General features: G+C 45.6%; 4 protein-coding genes across 7 annotated transcripts in view; 3 read left to right on the top strand and 1 right to left on the bottom strand.

Annotated features, from left to right (window-relative positions):
- The window catches only part of nudt18 (nudix (nucleoside diphosphate linked moiety X)-type motif 18), a 2,817-nt gene extending 1,088 nt beyond the window's left edge, over positions 1-1,729 (bottom strand). Inside the window, exons 1-5 of the mRNA XM_035639943.2 lie at positions 1,707-1,729; positions 843-1,038; positions 625-735; positions 426-528; positions 1-71 (exon numbers count right to left, since the gene is read on the bottom strand). The exon at positions 1-71 is cut by the window's left edge and continues 53 nt beyond it. Of these exons, the coding sequence (XP_035495836.1) occupies positions 1-71; positions 426-528; positions 625-735; positions 843-1,038; positions 1,707-1,729 (504 nt within the window). The remainder of the gene's footprint in view (positions 72-425; positions 529-624; positions 736-842; positions 1,039-1,706) is intronic.
- A 1,073-nt stretch (positions 1,730-2,802) lies between these two features.
- sdhaf1 (succinate dehydrogenase complex assembly factor 1) lies at positions 2,803-4,403 on the top strand. The gene is made up of 2 exons (XM_035640781.2): positions 2,803-2,958; positions 3,701-4,403. The coding sequence occupies exon 2, from the start codon at positions 3,945-3,947 to the stop codon at positions 4,191-4,193; it is 249 nt and encodes an 82-aa protein (XP_035496674.1). The 5' UTR covers positions 2,803-2,958; positions 3,701-3,944; the 3' UTR covers positions 4,194-4,403.
- A 3,015-nt stretch (positions 4,404-7,418) lies between these two features.
- ercc6l (excision repair cross-complementation group 6-like) lies at positions 7,419-13,758 on the top strand. Its single transcript, XM_035639335.2, has 3 exons — positions 7,419-7,625; positions 9,009-9,053; positions 9,894-13,758. The coding sequence occupies exons 1-3, from the start codon at positions 7,570-7,572 to the stop codon at positions 13,636-13,638; spliced, it is 3,846 nt and encodes a 1,281-aa protein (XP_035495228.2). The 5' UTR covers positions 7,419-7,569; the 3' UTR covers positions 13,639-13,758.
- A 1,857-nt stretch (positions 13,759-15,615) lies between these two features.
- Positions 15,616-20,000, top strand: part of adam9 (ADAM metallopeptidase domain 9) — a 20,218-nt gene continuing 15,833 nt past the window's right edge. The window contains exons 1-2 of one of the 4 annotated variants that reach the window (XM_035639337.2): positions 15,617-15,906; positions 15,996-16,089. In XM_035639337.2, the coding sequence (XP_035495230.2) occupies positions 16,020-16,089 (70 nt within the window). In that variant the 5' untranslated portion in view covers positions 15,617-15,906; positions 15,996-16,019. Of the gene's footprint in view, positions 16,090-20,000 lie in introns of all 4 variants that reach the window. The other 3 variants (XM_035639336.2, XM_035639338.2, XM_035639339.2) reach the window with 3 other exon arrangements.

The following is a 20,000-nucleotide window of genomic DNA, read 5'->3' as shown; positions in this document are numbered from 1 at the left end:
GGAGCGGCGGTCCCACCACGACGCCTGAAGAGACTCGTGATCTGCTGCCAACAGACTCTTCATGGTCCCTCCTGACACACAGAGACACAGAGGTCAGTTAAACTCCGCCTCTCACCTATGACATCACTGTCACTCATATAAAACAAACAGTGACGCAGTCGAATCAGGAACAAGGAGAGGGTGGTGTTGAGTTACACAGATCAACAGGTGGTCAGTGCATGGAGTCTCTCTGGGTGTATTTACCTCTCAGAATAATGTTGTCCTCAAACAGACAGAGTGTCTGTCTCCATAGAAACACTCCTTGTCTCTGTCTCAGTACATTTAGGACAAAGGGCAACTGACCTTATAACCACACTCAACACTCTGAGAGACAGGACAACCTCTAGGTAAAGGTCAGAGGTCGGACTGTGTGAGAGACCTCTGACCTGTGACCCTGGCCAGGAAGATGAAGCGGATCCACTGTGGTCCCTGCTCCTGGATCAGCAGCAACGTGATAGGCTCACATTCAAACCCCGCCTCCTCCTTCACCTTCAACACAGGGAAAACAGAAAGGTGTGTGTGTGTGTGTGTGTGTGTGTCCGGTGCGTGTGCGTGTGCTTGTGTGTGTGTGTGTGTGTGTCTCACCTCCCTCCTCAGCGCCTCCTCCAGACTCTCCCCCACCTCCACCCTGCCTGCAGGAAGGTACCACAGTTTGTAACAGTCCTGCTTCGCCTCCTGCACCATCAGCACCTGGTCCTGAAGGAGCACACACACGCACACACACACATGCACACACACACACACACACCAGTTATCAGCTGTCACACGACCAGGACACACACGTCCTCGTTGTGTCCACTCACCTCGTCGTTGAAGACGACGGCGCAGACGATGAAGGTCACGTTCTTCCTCAGCGTCGCAGGTTTGCTCTGGTCCAGGCCCACGTCGCAGCTGCTGACCTCTGACCCCTGACCGCTCAGCAGCTGCTCCACCTGCTGCTCCACCTTCCGCAGGTCCTCCCCCCCTCCCCCCCCTCCCTCACCTCCGTCACCGCCGTGTCTGCAGACGCAATGAAGAAGAACCAGAATCAGAAGGTTCCTTTATATTTACAGACCAATATAGATTTTGGTTGATCCTGATATAAGGAAGTAAAAAAGTTCTGATACTGAAATATAATTATGGTTTTGAATCATTTGTCAGTGAGACCTCGTTATCAAACCTGTACGACACGGAAATGTTTCTTGATATTTGACAGTTTAACCATAAACTTTATTATGAATAACTAGAAATAAAAAGAAAACACATTTATGGTGTTCTGTAACATATAAACTCTTGCTCCTCGGCTCATGTTTATTCTGTGATAACAGATTATATATATAAAGTATAATGTATAAATAAAGTATCTACTAAAATAAACTATATATATATAAATATGACATGATCGACCATGTTTATTATCGATCGTGTTCTGTTCATAATCCTGACGAATGGATGTGACGTCACCACATCGCCATGACAACAAAAGATGAAGTGATCTCACGTCCTGACGTCAGAGCCGAGCACGTTACAGACTCGAGCGGATCAGTGACGTCAGAGGATCTGACAGCAGCTTCGCGTCGCGTTTCTCCCTCGTTCCTCAAACGTCCCGCCGGTAAAACGGGAGAAGCGACGGAACCGAAGTCACGAACTGACGTCACGAACCGACGTCACGAACCGACGTCACGAACCTTCCTCCGGTGGACGACGACATCCTCCGCTCATCAGCTGATCGCTGCCGCCGCACTGTTGTGACATCTGATGCCTTGAGCCTAAAACCGGAAGCTCACTCTTGCGCTTCCGGTTTGGGACTTTCAAAACAAATGTAAATGTATAAATCAAACTTCTACTTTCTTCTTCCGTTACGTTTCATCCGACAAACTTTTCTATTCGTATCCGTAATATTCGGATCAACACATAAAATTAAGTAAAAGTGTGTTTGGGTGTATTTAGACATTAATCAACATGAGTATTTAAATGTGTCAGTATTCTCAGCGTTTTTAAATACACAATATCTCATAACTATAAGGTGAAGGACCCTCTGAACAACTGATTAATAGAACCCTCTTCATTCATTATTATTATTATAGCTCTATTCTGAAGTTAAATTAAATGGTCTATATTTGTTTTAAGTTCATAAATTAAATGTGCTACATTTTAAAGCTTATTTTTTTATTAAATTATATTTGTATTTATAATGAGAGAATGATGTTTTACCATCAAACTATCATCACTGATTAATTTCTAATAACCACTTTCTTTATCAAAAGATGTACAGATCATCTTTACGTTCCTTCAAACTGTTGGTGTTGTGGTGTTTGGGCCCTCAGGGGCCTCCGTACAAACTGTTAAACCACTTGGTGTAACTGAAGTTGAGACATTTTTTAAATTGTCTCTTTTGCGAAGATGAATCGTCTGATATTGTTCTTCATTTGATCAATTAATTATAAGAATTCTTGTCATTTCTATTCCATCGAGGAATCACTTTGTCTCCAAATTGTTCATAATGTTGGTTCATTTAACAAAGTGTCATATTTCATAAGATCTTCATTTGTTCCTGATGCAAATATCTAGGTTGATAAAGTAACATGTCAGATAAATGTATTTCTAGAAAAAAGGTACCTACTTTTACGTGTATGTATTTGTTTATGTTTTGATATGATACTTGCTCGTGCAGGAGTATTTCTGCTCTGATGTATGAACTTTTTTACTTTGACTTAAGATCTGAATTCTCTTCCGATCTCATTCTGCAACAGGCTGAAATGTGTTTTATTGTGAAATGTGCAGGCGGAAGTCACGTGTGTTGTCGTCCTTCCGCTGCACGGCGGTGTCGTAACGTGCAGCTGTTAGCACGACGAGCTAACGGTGCTACCGAGAGACGACCTTCTCATTAACGCGGATTGAACCGTCAGTCCGGTCACGTTCGTCCTTCCGGTCCAACCGGTGAGTGACGTCACGGTTTGATTCTGTTGTTGTGACTTTGTGAAACATGAACTTCATGAATCATCTGTTACATGAATGAACATGAACACACACACACACACACCATCACTCACTACACAAGGACACACGATTATCATCATCCTCGATTCATCTGACGATCATTTACTCGATTAATCGATCGGTTGTTTGGTTCATTAAATGGAGATACATGTCGATCGTGTTTGTCAAACCTCCACACGATGTTTTGTTTTGTCCTCACACCAAAGATCTTCAGTTCCTGTCACAGAGGAGCAGAGAAACCAGAACATGTTCACATTGAAGCTGAAATCAGAGAATTATGACTTTTTCCCATTGAATTTACTTGAACCGATTAATAGATTATCAAACTAGTTTTTAATTCAGTCAGCGATTACTGATCGATGAATCGATTAACTGTTGCAGCTGTAGACACAAGGTCACTCTAGTAAACAGATTAATAAAAGTGTATTTATATATGAGCAGAGTATCGACAGTAAAAGTTCTCATCTACATGAGTTGATATTGTTTATTTTAATTCCTATTGTAGTTTAATTTAAACTGCAGCATCATGTCAGTTGGTCATAGAACTCATTGAACCAGTAACTGAATCTGATGAATGTAGTGGAGCAGAATGATATGGAAGACAAAAAGGAAATAGAACAAAGTACAGAAGCTAAAGAACTGAACTGATGAGTCTCATGTGTGACTGTGTCTTTGTTGTCAGATCTTTGAAACTAAAACTGGTTTCACTCCTGCGGTCAGACGTCAGTCGACTTCTCAGCCAATTAGAGGGTCCTGCCTGGTGCGTTTAAGTTCCTCTGTGGCTCCAGCTTCGCACCCGTGACACATTCAGGGTCCAACATCGTGCTCGGTGTTTCTGTGAGACGCTGGACTAGTGGACGTCAGAGGAACTGAAGCAGCTGCTGACGTCAGGATGTTTCTCTGAACCGCCGCTCGGCCGTTTTCCCATGTCGCGTCACAGTAAACTGCAGAAGCAGGTCCTGGCTCTGTACCGCCACTTCCTGCGGGCCGGCCGCGACAAGCCGGGCTTCGTCCCGCGGATCCGAGACGAGTTCCGGGAAAACGCTTGCATCAAGAGGACGGACGTGATGTACATCGAGTATCTGTACCGACGAGGGCAGAGGCAGCTGGAGCAGCTGAGGGACGTCAACACCAAACAGCTGGGCTCCTTCTCCAGAGACCAGGACCAGGTCTGACCTCTGACCTCTGACCTGCGTCGTTTGACCTGAACAACAGCAACAGATACCTCCTTAAAGAGATGCTGCTTTCAAGTACAGTCAGGAAATGAGAGATGTGATAAATGTTAAACACAACAAATATGAAGTGACTGTCACCGTTCTGTGAGAATGTGTGTGGGGGGGGGGGTGCAAGTGAAAATAAAAGTTGACCAATGAATGGAACATTAACTCCAGTACTTGTATTATTATTTAAGGTACTTGTACTTTACTTGCATATTTTTACAGCACATTTATCTGGCAGATTCAGTTTCTTTACAAATTAAGATTTTAAGTTCCAGTGTTCTTCTCCATCATTTGACAAATGTTTTCCATGTTCTTTTACGTTTTGAAGAACTGTCGCACAGATCAAAACTGAGAAAGAAAAGAAAATGTTATACTTATTTTCTGAATTTTCACAAACCAAAAATCAATAATCTGGAGAAAAAGTCATCAGTAGTTACACTACTGTACAAAATATTTTGAAAAAACTAATAAAATAATATAATATGAAATAATATATATGGTCATGAAACACATGAAGTAATTATTATTAGACTATTTCTGATACTTAGTATTTTTTGTAGTGTGATATTTGTACTTTAACTCCAGTGAAGTATCTGAAAACGTCCTGAGCCACAAAAGAAAATATAGAAATCAAATCAATAAAATGAGGTCGACTCGTCTTCTGTCCTGGTGGTTCCAACTGCGGCCGCTGGGGGCAGCAACACCCGCAGACTTCCCCAGCACCACAGAAGAAGAAGAAGAGACGTAAACAGGAAGTGAGACGTCTTTCGTCCGTTCATCACAATCATCTCGTTCCGTCGTCGTTTCTGTGCGAACCGGAGCTTTCAGCTGCACTTTTCTTCTTCTAATCTTCCGTTCGTTCAAACCGTTTGTGTTTTTCCCGCCATGTCCGGTTCCGCAGGAGGAATGAACAACGCACAGTTGATTCAACAGGTGAGAAAACACAACAGATTTAAACGTCACACCGACGAATAACGTGTTCTATATTTCAGACTTTTAATGTGTTTAAGTCAAATATCATATTTTGGCTTCAGGTTATAATTCTGCGTTTCATTAAAAATTGGAAAACGTCCTGAGGTCAAAGGTTAAAGGAGGATTAAACGTTGTGGTGAAACGTCACATAACTGAAGATGAACTAGAAAAACCTCAGCTGCTCCATCAACATGTTTCATGTTTTATGATTCATATGTAACAGAAACTGACATCTGGATCATATTCAAACTCTTCTTTTTCTTCTTCTTCTTGAGATTGAATCGTTTATGTTCGTTCATGACGCGTCACGTTAAATATCTCTGCCCCAATGCATTGTGGGTCTGTTTCTCCTTCCAGTGTGTCCTGTAGGAAAGGAAGCATTGAAGCTCCTTTCCTAAGCACATAGAGAATCTGAACATCATCATGGTGCTGAGGAAACACTTCACTTCAAGATTTAGGAAACTTCCTGAGTACATTTGACCATTGGACCTCACCCAGGGTCCGGAAAAAAAATCACCACCCAAACTTTTGAGTTTCGAGGTGCAATGGAACGCAGCATTATAACAGGTCATTTTTACTAATACTGCCAAGACTAAACTTATCACCGAAATGCTCCGATAATCTGAAGAAGATAAAATCCTAAGTATAATCAACTAGTTTGAACAATGTTTTACACACCCTGCATTCAATTATAACCTCAGAACTCGCAATCACGACCTCCGAGTCTGAAACTTCCACGGAACGCCTCCCTTCCGTCTCAGGAGGTCTGTAATATGAAAAGCAGTGTAACTCAGTTGTAATAATGTCCTCCTCCCTCCTGCAGATGGCACTGCTGCGCTGGCTCTCCTCTCAGAGCGAGGAGGACCGGGGGCTTCTGGCCGCGGTGACGGGACTTCAGGTCGGGAGGGAGCTGCTGAACCGGATCACGGCTCAGGACAAAGTGGACACGTACAAGGTGCTGCTACCTTTCATCGCCGTGACGTTCACACTGCAGTGTGTGTCTGTGTGTGTTGTGTGTTCATTCTGTGTGTGTGTGTGTGTGTGTGTGTATGTGTGTCCTCAGAGAGATTGTATCCTCAGCATCTCGGAGTTTGTCCGTCAGAACCCGGGAGCGTCGCAGGCCGACCTGAACACCGAGGTGCAGAAGAGAGTGGTGCTGTTCGCCGCTCGGGTCAGAGCTCTGGAGGCCGCGGCTCCGTGACTCGGAACAGGTTTTATGTCTCTGGAGATGATTCTGCTTTTGAAAACACTTTGTGTTTGATTTTTCACTGTTTGTTCGTGTAGTTTGTATCTGTCATGAATTTGTCGTTCTGTGTGATTTTGTTTTCCTGTGAGTCACTTTTCACAATAAAAGCCTTTTGTGTTCTCACTGCCTCGTGTTGCTCTTCTCTACCCAGAGACTGATCAGGGCTGGATTTAGATCGTCCTTCATGTCGTCTTGTCCTCTCTACTGTTCCTCGACCTCAATGGAAAAGGTCATTAAGTCAAAGGAAAGGTTTCAAAGAGGATTCACAGGACTTAGGAAAAGAGAATCCGACTCCACTGATACTAAACTAAGTCGTCATGTGACGTCGTGATGAAATGACACATTTCTGAAGGTGAACTACAAAAACCTCAGTGGCACCATCAGCATGTTTCAGTTTTTTATGATTCATATGTAACAGTAACTTAGATCTGGGTGATATTCATACTCTTCTTCTTCTTCTTCTTCTTTTTCGTCTTCTTCAGATTGAATATCGTTAAATATCGCTGCCGCAATGAATTCTGGGTCTGTTTCTCCTTTCCTCTCACACAGGAAGCTGCAGTGAAGCTTCTGCTAAAGGAAATAGGAAAGGAAGCTTTGAAACTCCTATTCCTATGCATAAATATATATATATATATATATATATATATACACACATATATATATACACACATATATATATATATACACATTCGAAACAGAATTCTTTATTTTAATTTATTTTAGTATTATTGAAATAAGTATATACAAAACTAAACTAAACTGAAATATACTAAACATAAATCTAGATCTCAATCAACCTCAAAGTCTTCAGGTATATAACTTTTAATTCTTTAAAAAAACAATAAAGTGAGGGGATCGACGCAGTTTCCTGGTTCGCTGCTCGGACGGACGCTGCTCATTGGCTGTGCTCTCCTGCTGGTCCCGCCCACTGCACTCACCCTTGATTTTTTTAAATTGGAAGACGTCATCGCGATGTCCTTCTCTGATTGGCTGTAAACAATCGGCGGGGGAAACGCTCCGGGTTCGAACACGAACACACACACACACTTCTCGGTCCATCGTCCACCGGCCGCCGCGTCGAGTTCGTGCCGCTGAACCGGTACCGGGGTCGGGATGGATGTTTCTCGGCACGACGGTGACGTCGCGAAGGTTTCACAGAAACTAGAGACGTGAGTACAGGCTGAGGATGACGTCACCAGGCGGCGGTTAGCTTCAATGCTAACGTCTCCGTTAGCCGCTGTTCTGCCGCTTGAACGACTCGAGTCGAACAGAATCTGCTGAGCCGATCGACGGAACATGAAACCGTGAAGACACGAAAGTTAAATCACACACTTCTACACGCGGTGTTTCACATCCGGTCCTGGTTTCACCGTAAATCTTCGTTTTTTTCTGATGGAGTTCCGCCGGTGGGAAGTTTCCTCGTAGATCAGGTCTGACGCAGAACGTGTTCACATTCGTCCTTTATGAAAACATTGGAATCCAAATCAAATCCTCTGTCGTCACGGAATCAGTCAGTTTATAATGTGTCTGATTGTTTTCATGAATTATTCTGTGAAATCAGTGAACATGTTAAAGAACAATGTTACAGAAAGAGATCAGATATCCCTGGCTCCGCCCCTTTGTCCAGGTCCATGTTCCGACAGACAGACAGACACGTTCCATCAGACAGACAGACAGACACGTTCCATCAGACAGACATGTTCCATCAGACAGACAGACACGTTCCATCAGACAGACAGACAGACATGTTCCATCAGACAGACAGACATGTTCTATCAGACTGACAGACATGTTCCATCAGACAGACAGACATGTTCCATCAGACAGACAGACATGTTCTATCAGACTGACAGACATGTTCCATCAGACAGACAGACATGTTCCATCAGACAGACAGACATGTTCCATCAGACAGACAGACAGACACGTTCCATCAGACAGACAGACAGACATGTTCCATCAGACAGACAGACATGTTCTATCAGACTGACAGACATGTTCCATCAGACAGACAGACACGTTCCATCAGACAGACAGACAGACACGTTCCATCAGACAGACAGACAGACATGTTCCATCAGACAGACAGACACGTTCCATCAGACAGACAGACATGTTCCATCAGACAGACAGACAGACACGTTCCATCAGACAGACAGACAGACATGTTCCATCAGACAGACAGACAGACATGTTCCATCAGACAGACAGACATGTTCTATCAGACTGACAGACATGTTCCATCAGACAGACAGACAGACATGTTCCATCAGACAGACAGACATGTTCTATCAGACTGACAGACATGTTCCATCAGACAGACAGACAGACATGTTCCATCAGACAGACAGACAGACATGTTCCATCAGACAGACAGACAGACAGACATGTTCCATCAGACCGACAGACAGACAGACATGTTCCATCAGACCGACAGACAGACAGACACGTTCCATCAGACAGACTGACAGACAGACATGTTCCATCAGACAGACAATACTATTTAATTTTTTTCCATCTCAGTGTTTCTGACCCTGACTTTGTCTCCACAGGTCTTTATCCATGGACACAGACGACAAGATGGAGGCTCACCACAGGTAATGTATCCCCCAGCAGCCAGAAGTAGTATTAGTATTAATAGTAATAGTTGTAGTAGTAGTAGTAGTTGTATTAATAGTAGTTAAAGTTGTAGTAATAGCAGTAATGGTAACAGTAGTTGTAGTTACACTAGCCCTTTGCTGACAGAACTTTTTGTATAACAAAGATAAACCTGCTGAGATATTTGCTTCCATAATGAGTTAGTGCAGTAACTGTTTCTGACCAGCAGGTGTCAGACTCATTGACAGTCTGGAAACTGTAACAAGACGAACCTCTGACTGATGCTCTGGTTTCAGGTCTCTTCCCTTCACTGTCCAGTGGTGGAGGAAGTGACAGTTCCAGTGCTGACCTTAAAGTCCTGCATTCACATTTCAACTTGAGTAAAAGTACAGAAGAAAAAACAGCAACATTTACTTAAAGTACACAAAGTAAAAGTACTAATTTTGCCCTGACGATGCTTTTTTAACCTGGATTTATCTTTTATATACAGTCTCTGATTGTCTTTATGTACAGTCCCTGATCGTCTTTATATACAGTCGCTGATCGTCTTTATATACAGTCGCTGATCGTCTTTATATACAGTCCCTGATCATCTTTATATACAGTCGCTGATCGTCTTTATATACAGTCGCTGATCGTCTTTATATACAGTCGCTGATCGTCTTTATATACAGTTTCTGATCGTCTTTATATACAGTCGCTGATCGTCTTTATATACAGTCAGTGATCGTCTTTATATACAGTCACTGATCGTCTTTATATACAGTCACTGATCGTCTTTATATACAGTCACTGATCGTCTTTATATACAGTCACTGATCGTCTGTCTTTTCTTTCAGATTCATTCAGGAGGGTAAAGACGTTGCCCGACAGGGGAACTTTGTCAAAGCGCTGCAGTTCTTCAAACAGGCTCACAAGCTTCACCAGAGTGAGAAACTTGAAAGGAGAATAAAGAAAATTGAAGAACTTATTGCTGAGAAAGACTTAGAGGAGGAGGACGACGATGAAGAGTTTGTCAATGTCAACAACAGCGGTCTGATGCTTTTTAAAGAGTTGTACGACAAGCTGTACGACTACCAGAGAAACGGAGTGGCCTTCTTGTATGGCCTCTACAGAGACGGTCTCAAGGGCGGGATTCTGGCGGACGACATGGGTCTGGGTAAAACCATCCAGGTGATATCGTTCCTCTCCGGAATGTACGACAACGAGCTGGTGAAAAACACACTGCTGGTCATGCCGACGTCACTCATCACAAACTGGACCAAGGAGTTCGCCAAATGGACCCCCGGCATGAGGGTCAAGGAGTTTCACGGTACCAGCAAAGGAGAGCGGACCAGGAACCTGGAGAAGGTTCAGAGGAGAGGTGGTGTCGTCATCACCACGTACACTATGCTCATGAACAACTGGCAGCAGCTGTCGTCATACCACGGCAACGAGTTCTCGTGGGACTACATGATCCTGGACGAGGCCCACAAGATAAAAACCACAACCACCAAAACTGCCAAAAGTGCCTCAGCCATACCTTCAAAGAACAGAGTTCTTCTCACGGGAACTCCGGTCCAGAATAACTTGAGAGAAATGTGGGCGCTCTTCGACTTCGCTTGTCATGGCATGCTGCTTGGCACGGCCAAAACGTTCAAGACGGAATACGAAAACCCAATCACCCGTGCCAGAGAGAAGGACGCCACTCCGGGAGAAAAGGCCCTCGGTTCCCGGATGTCGGAGAACCTCATGGCCATAATAAAACCCTACTTTCTCCGCAGGACAAAATCCGAAGTGCAGAAAAGCAAAATGAACGGCGACACACGCCCCTGTAAAGAGGAACGCCCGGACGACGAGGACAGCCAAGTCCCAAATCCTCCCAAAGACTCCGGAGCGGTCATGCCCACGCTGATGAGAAAGAACGACCTGATAGTCTGGACTTACCTGAGCGCCGTGCAGGAGGACATCTACCGGCAGTTCATCTCACTGGACCACATCAAGGAGCTGCTCCTCACCACCAGGTCGCCACTAGCCGAATTAACCATTTTGAAAAAGCTGTGCGACCACCCAAGGCTGCTCTCCGCCGGGGCCATAGCCAAGTTGGGTTTGGAGGAGAGTACATCTGAGAACCCCGACACTCATAGCATCGCCCACGTTCCCGACAACACTTTGATATCTGAGTCTGGGAAACTTGTGTTCCTCTTCCAGCTCCTGGAACAGCTCAGACGAGAAGGCCACCGCATACTTGTCTTTGCTCATTACAGGAAGGTGCTGGACATTATCGAACGCGTCCTGGGCAACAGAGGCTTCAAGCTGCTGAGGCTGGACGGGACTATAACAAAGATCGCGGAGCGAGAGAGGCTAATCACTCTGTTCCAGACAGACCAGCGTTACTCCGTCTTCCTCCTCACCACCCAGGTCGGGGGAGTTGGCATCACGCTGACGGCGGCGGACAGAGTCGTTATCTACGATCCCAGCTGGAACCCGGCCACAGACGCCCAGGCCGTGGACAGAGCTTACCGCATCGGACAGACGGAGAACGTCGTCATCTACAGGCTGATCACCTGCGGCTCGGTGGAGGAGAAGATCTACCGCCGGCAGGTGTTCAAAGACTCCCTCATCCGACAGAACACCGGAGACAAGAAGAACCCGTTTCGCTACTTCAGCAAACAGGAGCTGAAGGAGCTCTTCACTCTGGAGGAAACCCGGTCCTCGTCCACACAGCTGCAGCTCCAGACCCTGCACTCCAGACACCGGCAGACCGACCCCCAACTGGACGAGCACATTGCCCACCTCCACGCCATGGACATGTTTGGGATCTCCGACCACGACCTCATGTTCTCCCTCGACGTCAACCACGACGAGGCCCTGCAGGACCAGCAGGAGCACCACTACATCGAAGGGCGGGTCCAGAAGGCGCAGGAGCTGATGAAGGCAGAGTCGGAGCTGCAGATGCAGCTGGCAGAGAGCATGGCTTCCAGCACAGAACCGGCGTGGCTCAGACAACCAGTGGACAATCACAACAGGGAGCGGTCACGCGAGAAAAAACCAAGAGGTCCAAGGCCAAGTCCTGCGTATCCGCAACACGACCACGGCGACAATGTAAACACGTCACCAGTTGTTGTGGAGCTTGACAACTCGGGTTCTGACAAGGAGGATGGCCAACAGAACCTGAGTGATGGAGTCATTGATCTCACTGCTGATGTGAGTACGACGGAAACACAATCTGGTGTAGACGCGAGCCAAGACGAGCTTTCCGAGCAGAACCCCGATTCCCCGGAACACCGGTCTGTCGAGCAGGACGGGAGATTCCCTGGAGGAGCAGACGTCTCTCTTCAGGAGGTGATGTCGAGGTCCGTCGATGCCACAGAAGGTGATGCAGCCGACGCCTCGGTGCAAGAACTAATGGACCAGTCGGAGGCTGCAGGGGAGGTCTGCCTCTCATACGTTACTGCAGTCGACGAAGAAGAACAGCTGCAGGACAGAAGTTCACTCTCAAACCGCCCCGACTCCTCGATGGAGGAGGCGGCGGCTCAGCGTCACGTCACACCTCTGCAGAACAAACGACTGTCTGTGTTACAGACATCGAATTCAAGCTTCAGAGCAGACTCGTCATCCCGAGTCGGCCTGGAATCCTTAGAGGGAAACTTCCATTTACAGCTGGAGGACAGCGACATGTTCTCAGACGACGAGGACCAGGTTCCGGATCCTCAGGAGACGGAAGAGGAGGAGAGGGAGCTGCTGTCACGGCTGCAGGTCGACGGCAGTTTTGACGTGAATAAATCTCTTGGAGAGAAGCAACACGAAGAAGCTCTGAGGCGAAGCTTCAACGGTGGCCGTGCGTCGGACACGGAGGAGTCCATGAACCACTCTCTTGTAGTCACCAAGAAGAAAAGAGCTGCAGTGATTTATGATAGTGAAGAAGAAGAAGAGGAGGAGGAGGATGATGATGATAGGCAACTTGAAGTCTTCTCCCAGGCGCTGGGAGCCTCCACACCTAAATCGGCGCCCTCTGGCTCCACCCCTCTCCGGTCGAGAAGGAGCGTCGGAGGAAACACCTCCGTGGCCTCCCGCCGGTCGCTGCTCAACTCCGTCATCGAAGACATGGTGGACGAAGACGAAGACGATAATCTCTCAGAGATTCATTCTAATGAGGCCGAAGAGGACGACGCCATTGATTCATCTCATGGGCTTCAGCTGGACGAGACCACGGGAGAAACTCTGAACACCGAGGAGGAGGAGGAGGAGGAGGAAGAGGAGGAAGAGGAAGAACTCGCCGAGTCGGCAGATGTCACCAGTAAGTCTGGAGAGGCGAGTAGCATCAACCTCGAGGAGTCAACCAGCGAACCTGAGCTCGCCTCCACCGAGAGAATGGAACAGTACACGGTCGACGCATGTGTCAAGACGGACGGGAGGAAAAAAGATGAGTTGGAGGACGAGAGCTACGACTGGCTGGTCGGCAGGGGGAGGCGGAGCTACAGCCAAGGGAAGCTGGACGACGCGCTGGGCTTCTTTCTGAGGGCCATTGACATCAGACCTGGAGATCCTGAGGTTCAGCTCATGACCATCCAGCTGTACCGGCAGCTGAGTCAGAGACGTTAGAACACACACACACACACACACACACACACACACACACACACACACACACACACACACACACACACACACACACACACACACACACACACACACACACACACACACACACACACACACACACACACACACACACACACACACACACACACACACACACACACACACTCACACACACACTCACACACTCACACACGCGCACACACACACACATACAGACACACACATTCACACACACACAAGCATATTTCTGTACATTCATTCTTGTCGAATCCACCGTGAAACACGCTTCACCTGATTCTTTGTACAAAACAGTTTTAAAACAATTATTTTCTTCATCACGTTTAAAAAGTTAAACATTTTCTGAATCATTTTAATTTTTCTTCCTGTTCAGTGATGCTGTTAAATCTTGTCTTGTCATGTTAAAGGGTCTTCATCCATTACAGTAAATCACTAATAGATTTAATTTCTGTTTTCAAAAGAAAAAACATTTGTAACCTGTACTTGTATATATTGACCAGTAAAATAGTTGTTATTAAATTATGATTTGCTGTTACAGGTGGTTTGTCAATATGCACCGTGGGGTTACAGAACACCAGTTTCACATTTTAATTATTGAGTCAGACTAAATTATTTATATATATATATATATACATACACACACACACACACAATAATCGCTCAGCGACATAATGACGGTGAGCTCTGGGGGCTGAAGACAAAACTGCCTCCGCATGACGTCACATTTCTGCGAAGTAAAAAAAAGGAGCTGCTGAATGTAGACTGTGTATTTACTTGACTTACAGACCGTAGACCTTATTTATTATTTTAAAAAGCCAGGAAATCTCAGTTTTGACAATATGGGCTCTTTAAGATGTAAAAATAAAATATGCGTTTGAACCCACAAAATTAAACTAGCTAACATTCATAATTTATCAATAACCAATCAATCAATATGATTTGACAGACCCCAGTTTCCCTGAAACTACTGAATCTGGTCCGTGAACGCGTCACCATCTAATTCATCGGAGAAACATTTCAGCCAATCATGTGACAAACTCTTCTCTCATTGGCCGAGCGACCGACTCTTTTAAAGGTGTGTTTGAATAAAGTGCCCGCACCTCCCAGCGGTGTTCCCCACGCAGGGAGCGCTCGCTTCTTCTCCCGGCACAGCCCGGTGGGTGGAGCCAGAGCAGAGGGAATATTTTTCCACCCAGCTGGAGATTAGTTTTGTAACGTGAACGGAAACAGATCCTAGTGTCACTTCACAATAAAAGCCCCTCAATTTACAGTGAAGGTTGCAACGTCGCCAGAAAACAAAACGTCATGTGCAGGAGATAATTGTGTATATATGTACGTAGTTATATATAATAATAATAATATATTGTATGAAATAAATTCAGGGTGTATTTGTAGATTAGAAAGTAATTTATATGTAATATAAGACATGCGCATAATATTTAATAAATCCGTTTAATAGTACAATACATTGACAAGCGTGATTTTGTTTTTAAAAACCAGATGTATCCATCTTCGGAGGAGCAGGGGGTGTGGCCTGGCTGAGATCTCGTCCACCTACACCTGCGACCAGGCACCGATTGGAAGCTACCAAAGCTGTCAATCACACTGTATCCACGCCCCCTAATACATCCAGTGCTTTATGGTCTATGTGACTGTAAATTGACCATAATCAAGACTTTAAATTGACTTTCTTCATCATCAACATGTTCAGTAGATTTATAAATTTACCAGCCAATCGATTTTCTTCCATGTTTCTTTTAATAGTTTTGTTGGCTTTGATTGCGGATAAACATTAAAATGTTCAAAATATATTTATTGTCGTTTATTTTATGACTAGACATTATATCTAATAAATTCGTTTGCACGCATGAAACACAAACACGTCCTTTAAATGATTCTGGTTTCTGTGAAACAATACAGAGAAATTATTTTTGAAGGTGTCTCCACGCGGCAGGACGCGTTTCCGGTGACGTGCGGTGTTTTAGGTGGAGGAGTTTATAAGGAGAGTTCGGTTGTTCGGAAGAGGACACGGTTCACTGAGACTCTCCCGCTGTCTGTCGAGTCTCCACCCGGTGTCTGTCGAGGCTCCACCCGGTGTCTGTCGAGGCTCCACCCGTCCAGTCGACCGGTGAGGAGCCCCGGTTCTCCAGCGGGACACGGACATGACTCGGCCGAGGAAGAAACCCACCGCTGGGTGTGAAGCATGACGCTGTGCGGGGGGACACTGCTGGAAGACTACTACTGCTACAAGTACTACAAGTACTACAAGTACTACAAGTACTACTGCAGTGCTACAGAGTGCGACAGGAGGACGGTGTGACATTTCTTCTCCCCAGCAGAGGAAGCAGGAGAACGGGCAGAAGATGGGAGGAAGAGCGGAGCTGCTGGAGCTCGTGTGTCTGCTGCTGCTGAGTGGAGACTCGATCTGTAGAGGTGAGGGGAGGACACTGCACTACACACTGTAATGCACGGTACTACACTGCACTACACACTGTAATGCACGGCACTACACTGCACTACACACTCCACTACACTGTAATGCACGGTACTACACTGCACTACACACTGTAATGCACGGCACTACACTGCACTACACACTCCACTACACTGTAATGCACGGTACTACACTGCACTACACTGTAATGCGCTACTACACTGTACCTCACGGCACTGCTACACTGTACTAAACACTGCAACGCACTGTACTACGCTACCACACTGCACTACACACCCTTCATCGCTGTACTACACACTGTAACGTGCTGTACCGCACTACACACTGTAATGCACTACACTGTACCTCACTGTACTTCACTACTACACTGTACTGCACTACACACTGTACCACACTGCACTACACATTGTAATGCACAGTACTACACTACTGAACTGTACCACACTGCACTACACACTGTAATGCACGGTACTACACTACACACTGCACTACACACTGTAATGCACACTATTACACTACTACACTGTACTTCACACTGCAATGCACGGCACTACACTGCACTACACACGGCACTACACTGTACTACACACTGTAATGGGCTACTACACTGTACTACACACTGTAACGCACCATACTACGCTACTACACTGCACAACACACTCTACATCACTGTACTACATACTGTAACATGCTATACCGCACTACACACTGTAATGCACTACACTGTACCTCACTGTACTTCACTACTACACTGTACTGCACTACACACTGTACCACACTGCACTACACATTGTAATGCACGGTACTACACTACTGAACTGTACTACACACTGTACCACACTGCACTACACACTGTAATGCACTGTACCACACTACTACACTGTACTATACTCTTTACTACACTGCACTACACTGCACTTCACTATTACACTGTGCTACACTGCACCACACACTGTGCCACACTGCACTACACACTACATACTGTGCTACACACTGTAACATGCTGTACCGCACTACACACTGTAATGCACTACACTGTACCTCACTGTACTTCACTACTACACTGTACTGCACTACACACTGTACCACACTGCACTACACACTGTAATGCACTGTACTACACTACTAAACTGTACTACACACTGTGCCACACTGCACTACACACTTCACTACACACTGTAATACACTGTGCCACACTACTACACTGTACTATACTCTTTACTACACACTGTACTGTACTACATACTGTACTACACAAGACTACATACTGTGCTGTACTACAAACTGTACTTCACCATATACTGTACAGCACACTGTACTGTAAGACACTGTACAGTTCTACACACTGCACTGTACTATAGTACATAAAGAACTGTGCCATACCAGACTTCTTTACACTGTGCTACTTTGTATTACTGTACTTTACCCCATAATGTACCATTCACTTATACGCGGCTGGAGTTTAAAATTTGACACGCTCTCGACCAAACAGGAGTCAGCTGTCAATCATCACCTCTCAAATAACTGAAGGGCTTATGACCTGTACCGCAGCCAGACACCAGGGGGCGGGGCTTAAGACCTGTACTGCAGCCAGACACCAGGGGGCGGGGCTTATGACCTGAACTGCAGCCGGACACCCGGGGGCGGGGCTTAAGACCTATACCACAGCCAGACACCAGGGGGCGGGGCTTATGACCTGAACTGCAGCCGGACACCAGGGGGCGGGGCTTAAGACCTATACCACAGCCAGTCACCAGGGGGCGGGGCTTATGACCTGTACTGCAGCCAGACACCAGGGGGCGGGGCTTATGACCTGAACTGCAGCCGGACACCAGGGGGCGGGGCTTAAGACCTATACCACAGCCAGACACCAGGGGGCGGGGGCTATGATTTGGCTTCACGTCCGGCCTGATGTAGCAGGTTATTCAGGTTCCGGGCTCTCTCAGGTGTGTGTGGGATGCACACTTCCTGTTTCCTGTTTCCTCTGTTAGTGAACGCAGCTTTAAAACAAACAGCACGTTGTTGTGTCGCGGCGTAAAGAGCTTTGATGGACTGAACTTTCACCCACTGACGACAAATCCACGGCAACACAAAGACGCACCAATGAGATGGCTAGCAGGGAGTTAAACAGTGTCAGCTAATAATGATATTCACATGTATATATACAGTGTAAGAATACTGTCCATGATCCCTCATGACAAAGGAAATGTAACTGAGACTTGATATTTTACAGTTATAACATCAAGTTTTATTATAAATAACCATAAATAAAGACCAAACACAAATACACCCAAAGTCTGACGTCAAATATAAAATGAACAAACGTCTTTTCTTCATTGTTTATTCTGTCAAATCAAAGTTTGTATGTCTGTAAACATAAACTCTGACTCTGACACGTCTATGGAAGACTCATATCAGCTGGTTGTTATCGATTGATCCATGAATCGATCGATCGGCCTCCGTCAGTCGTGGAAACATAACTGATATTCTTTGACCCAGGTCATGAAGGAGGATTGACTGTGACAGTGTGAACGTGTCTGATTCGTCGTCTGATGAAGTGAAAACGCTGCTGATGGTCAACACAGATCAATAGATATTGATCTGTTGGTTTGTTCCTTCACTGTTGAGCCAGCAGCTCCTCTCAGTGTGTGTGTGTGTGTGTGTGTGTGTGTGTGTGTGTGTGTGTGTGTGTGTGTGTGTGTGTGTGTGTGTTAGTGCACTTTGGCCTCTCGTTCAGTCTGAGCGCTAAGCAGCTTAGCGTCGACAGCCGCCGAGTCCTTCAGCTCCCACACTGACAGGAAATGTGTGTGTGTTTGTGGATCCACACACAAAAAAACACTGAAACATCCAGAGTCTGATCACATTTACAGGAACCAGCAACACACACACACACACACACAGTTGGAGCAGCAGTTTCCCTGAACGATGACTCAGTCAGTCTCTCTGCCAACACTTCCTGTCTGTGACTCTCTGCTTCAAGCTCATTGGCTCTGACCGAAGTCTGAAGGCTCCCGATTGGTCAGTGACTGTGTTCGAGGTTCGGACTCTGGAAAGGGAAACGACCACGTGTTGGTGACGAGTCCGAGGTCAGGCGTGGCCTCTGATTGGCTGGTGGGTCCAGAACAGACCACGGAGGTTCTCATCAGTTTAGATTCTTTAAGTTTCTCTTGAACATTTAACTTCCTGGTTCCTGTAAAGTTCTCATAACGTGTGTTTGAAGATGAATGTTTTTCTCTGATTTTCTCGAAGCGCTACATCCTCAACACGTTTATCTTCTGATCAGTCCTGGTTTCAGAAAGCTTTTCTCCACATTTACCTGAAGGTTTCCATAAAGTTTTCTTTCAAATATCTTTTTCTAGATTTGTTTTGAAAGTTTTCTTTCACATATCTTGGATTTCTTTCGATTTTCTTCAGGGTTTCATGGTTTTTCCTGAAAGGTTTATCTATTATGAAATGTCGGTGAATTTGTGTGTGTGTGTGTGTGTGTGTGGTCGTGCTTGCAGTCGTTGTGTCATAGTTTTTACTCCGTGGTGTGAAACCTCGGTGACCTCAGCAAAAAGCAGTGAGTCAGACAGGAAGTGATGCGTGGTTGGAGGGTCATGTGACGGTTTGTTCTCGTGTGAAAGTGAACAATGTCGTTGGGTGATTCAGAAATTGTGTCTAACTTCAGCTCATCACTGTTGCAACACACCTCCAAATCAAATGTTGCCACGCTGCGTCTTTTAAACTTTTCATTCTTAATATTGTCATTTTTACGCATCACCACAGAAATCCCATTGTCCATGAAGTAAGAAACAATAATCAATAACAGTTTATTCAAGCTGTCAATCACACTGTGTCCACGCCCCCACGATGATGTAGGGTTGCGACAACATCCGATTTAATCTTG

This window comes from Scophthalmus maximus, chromosome 19 (genome assembly GCF_022379125.1).
Source record: "Scophthalmus maximus strain ysfricsl-2021 chromosome 19, ASM2237912v1, whole genome shotgun sequence".
NCBI classification, from domain to species: domain Eukaryota; kingdom Metazoa; phylum Chordata; class Actinopteri; order Pleuronectiformes; family Scophthalmidae; genus Scophthalmus; species Scophthalmus maximus.
This window is presented reverse-complemented; position numbering and strand designations above follow the sequence as displayed.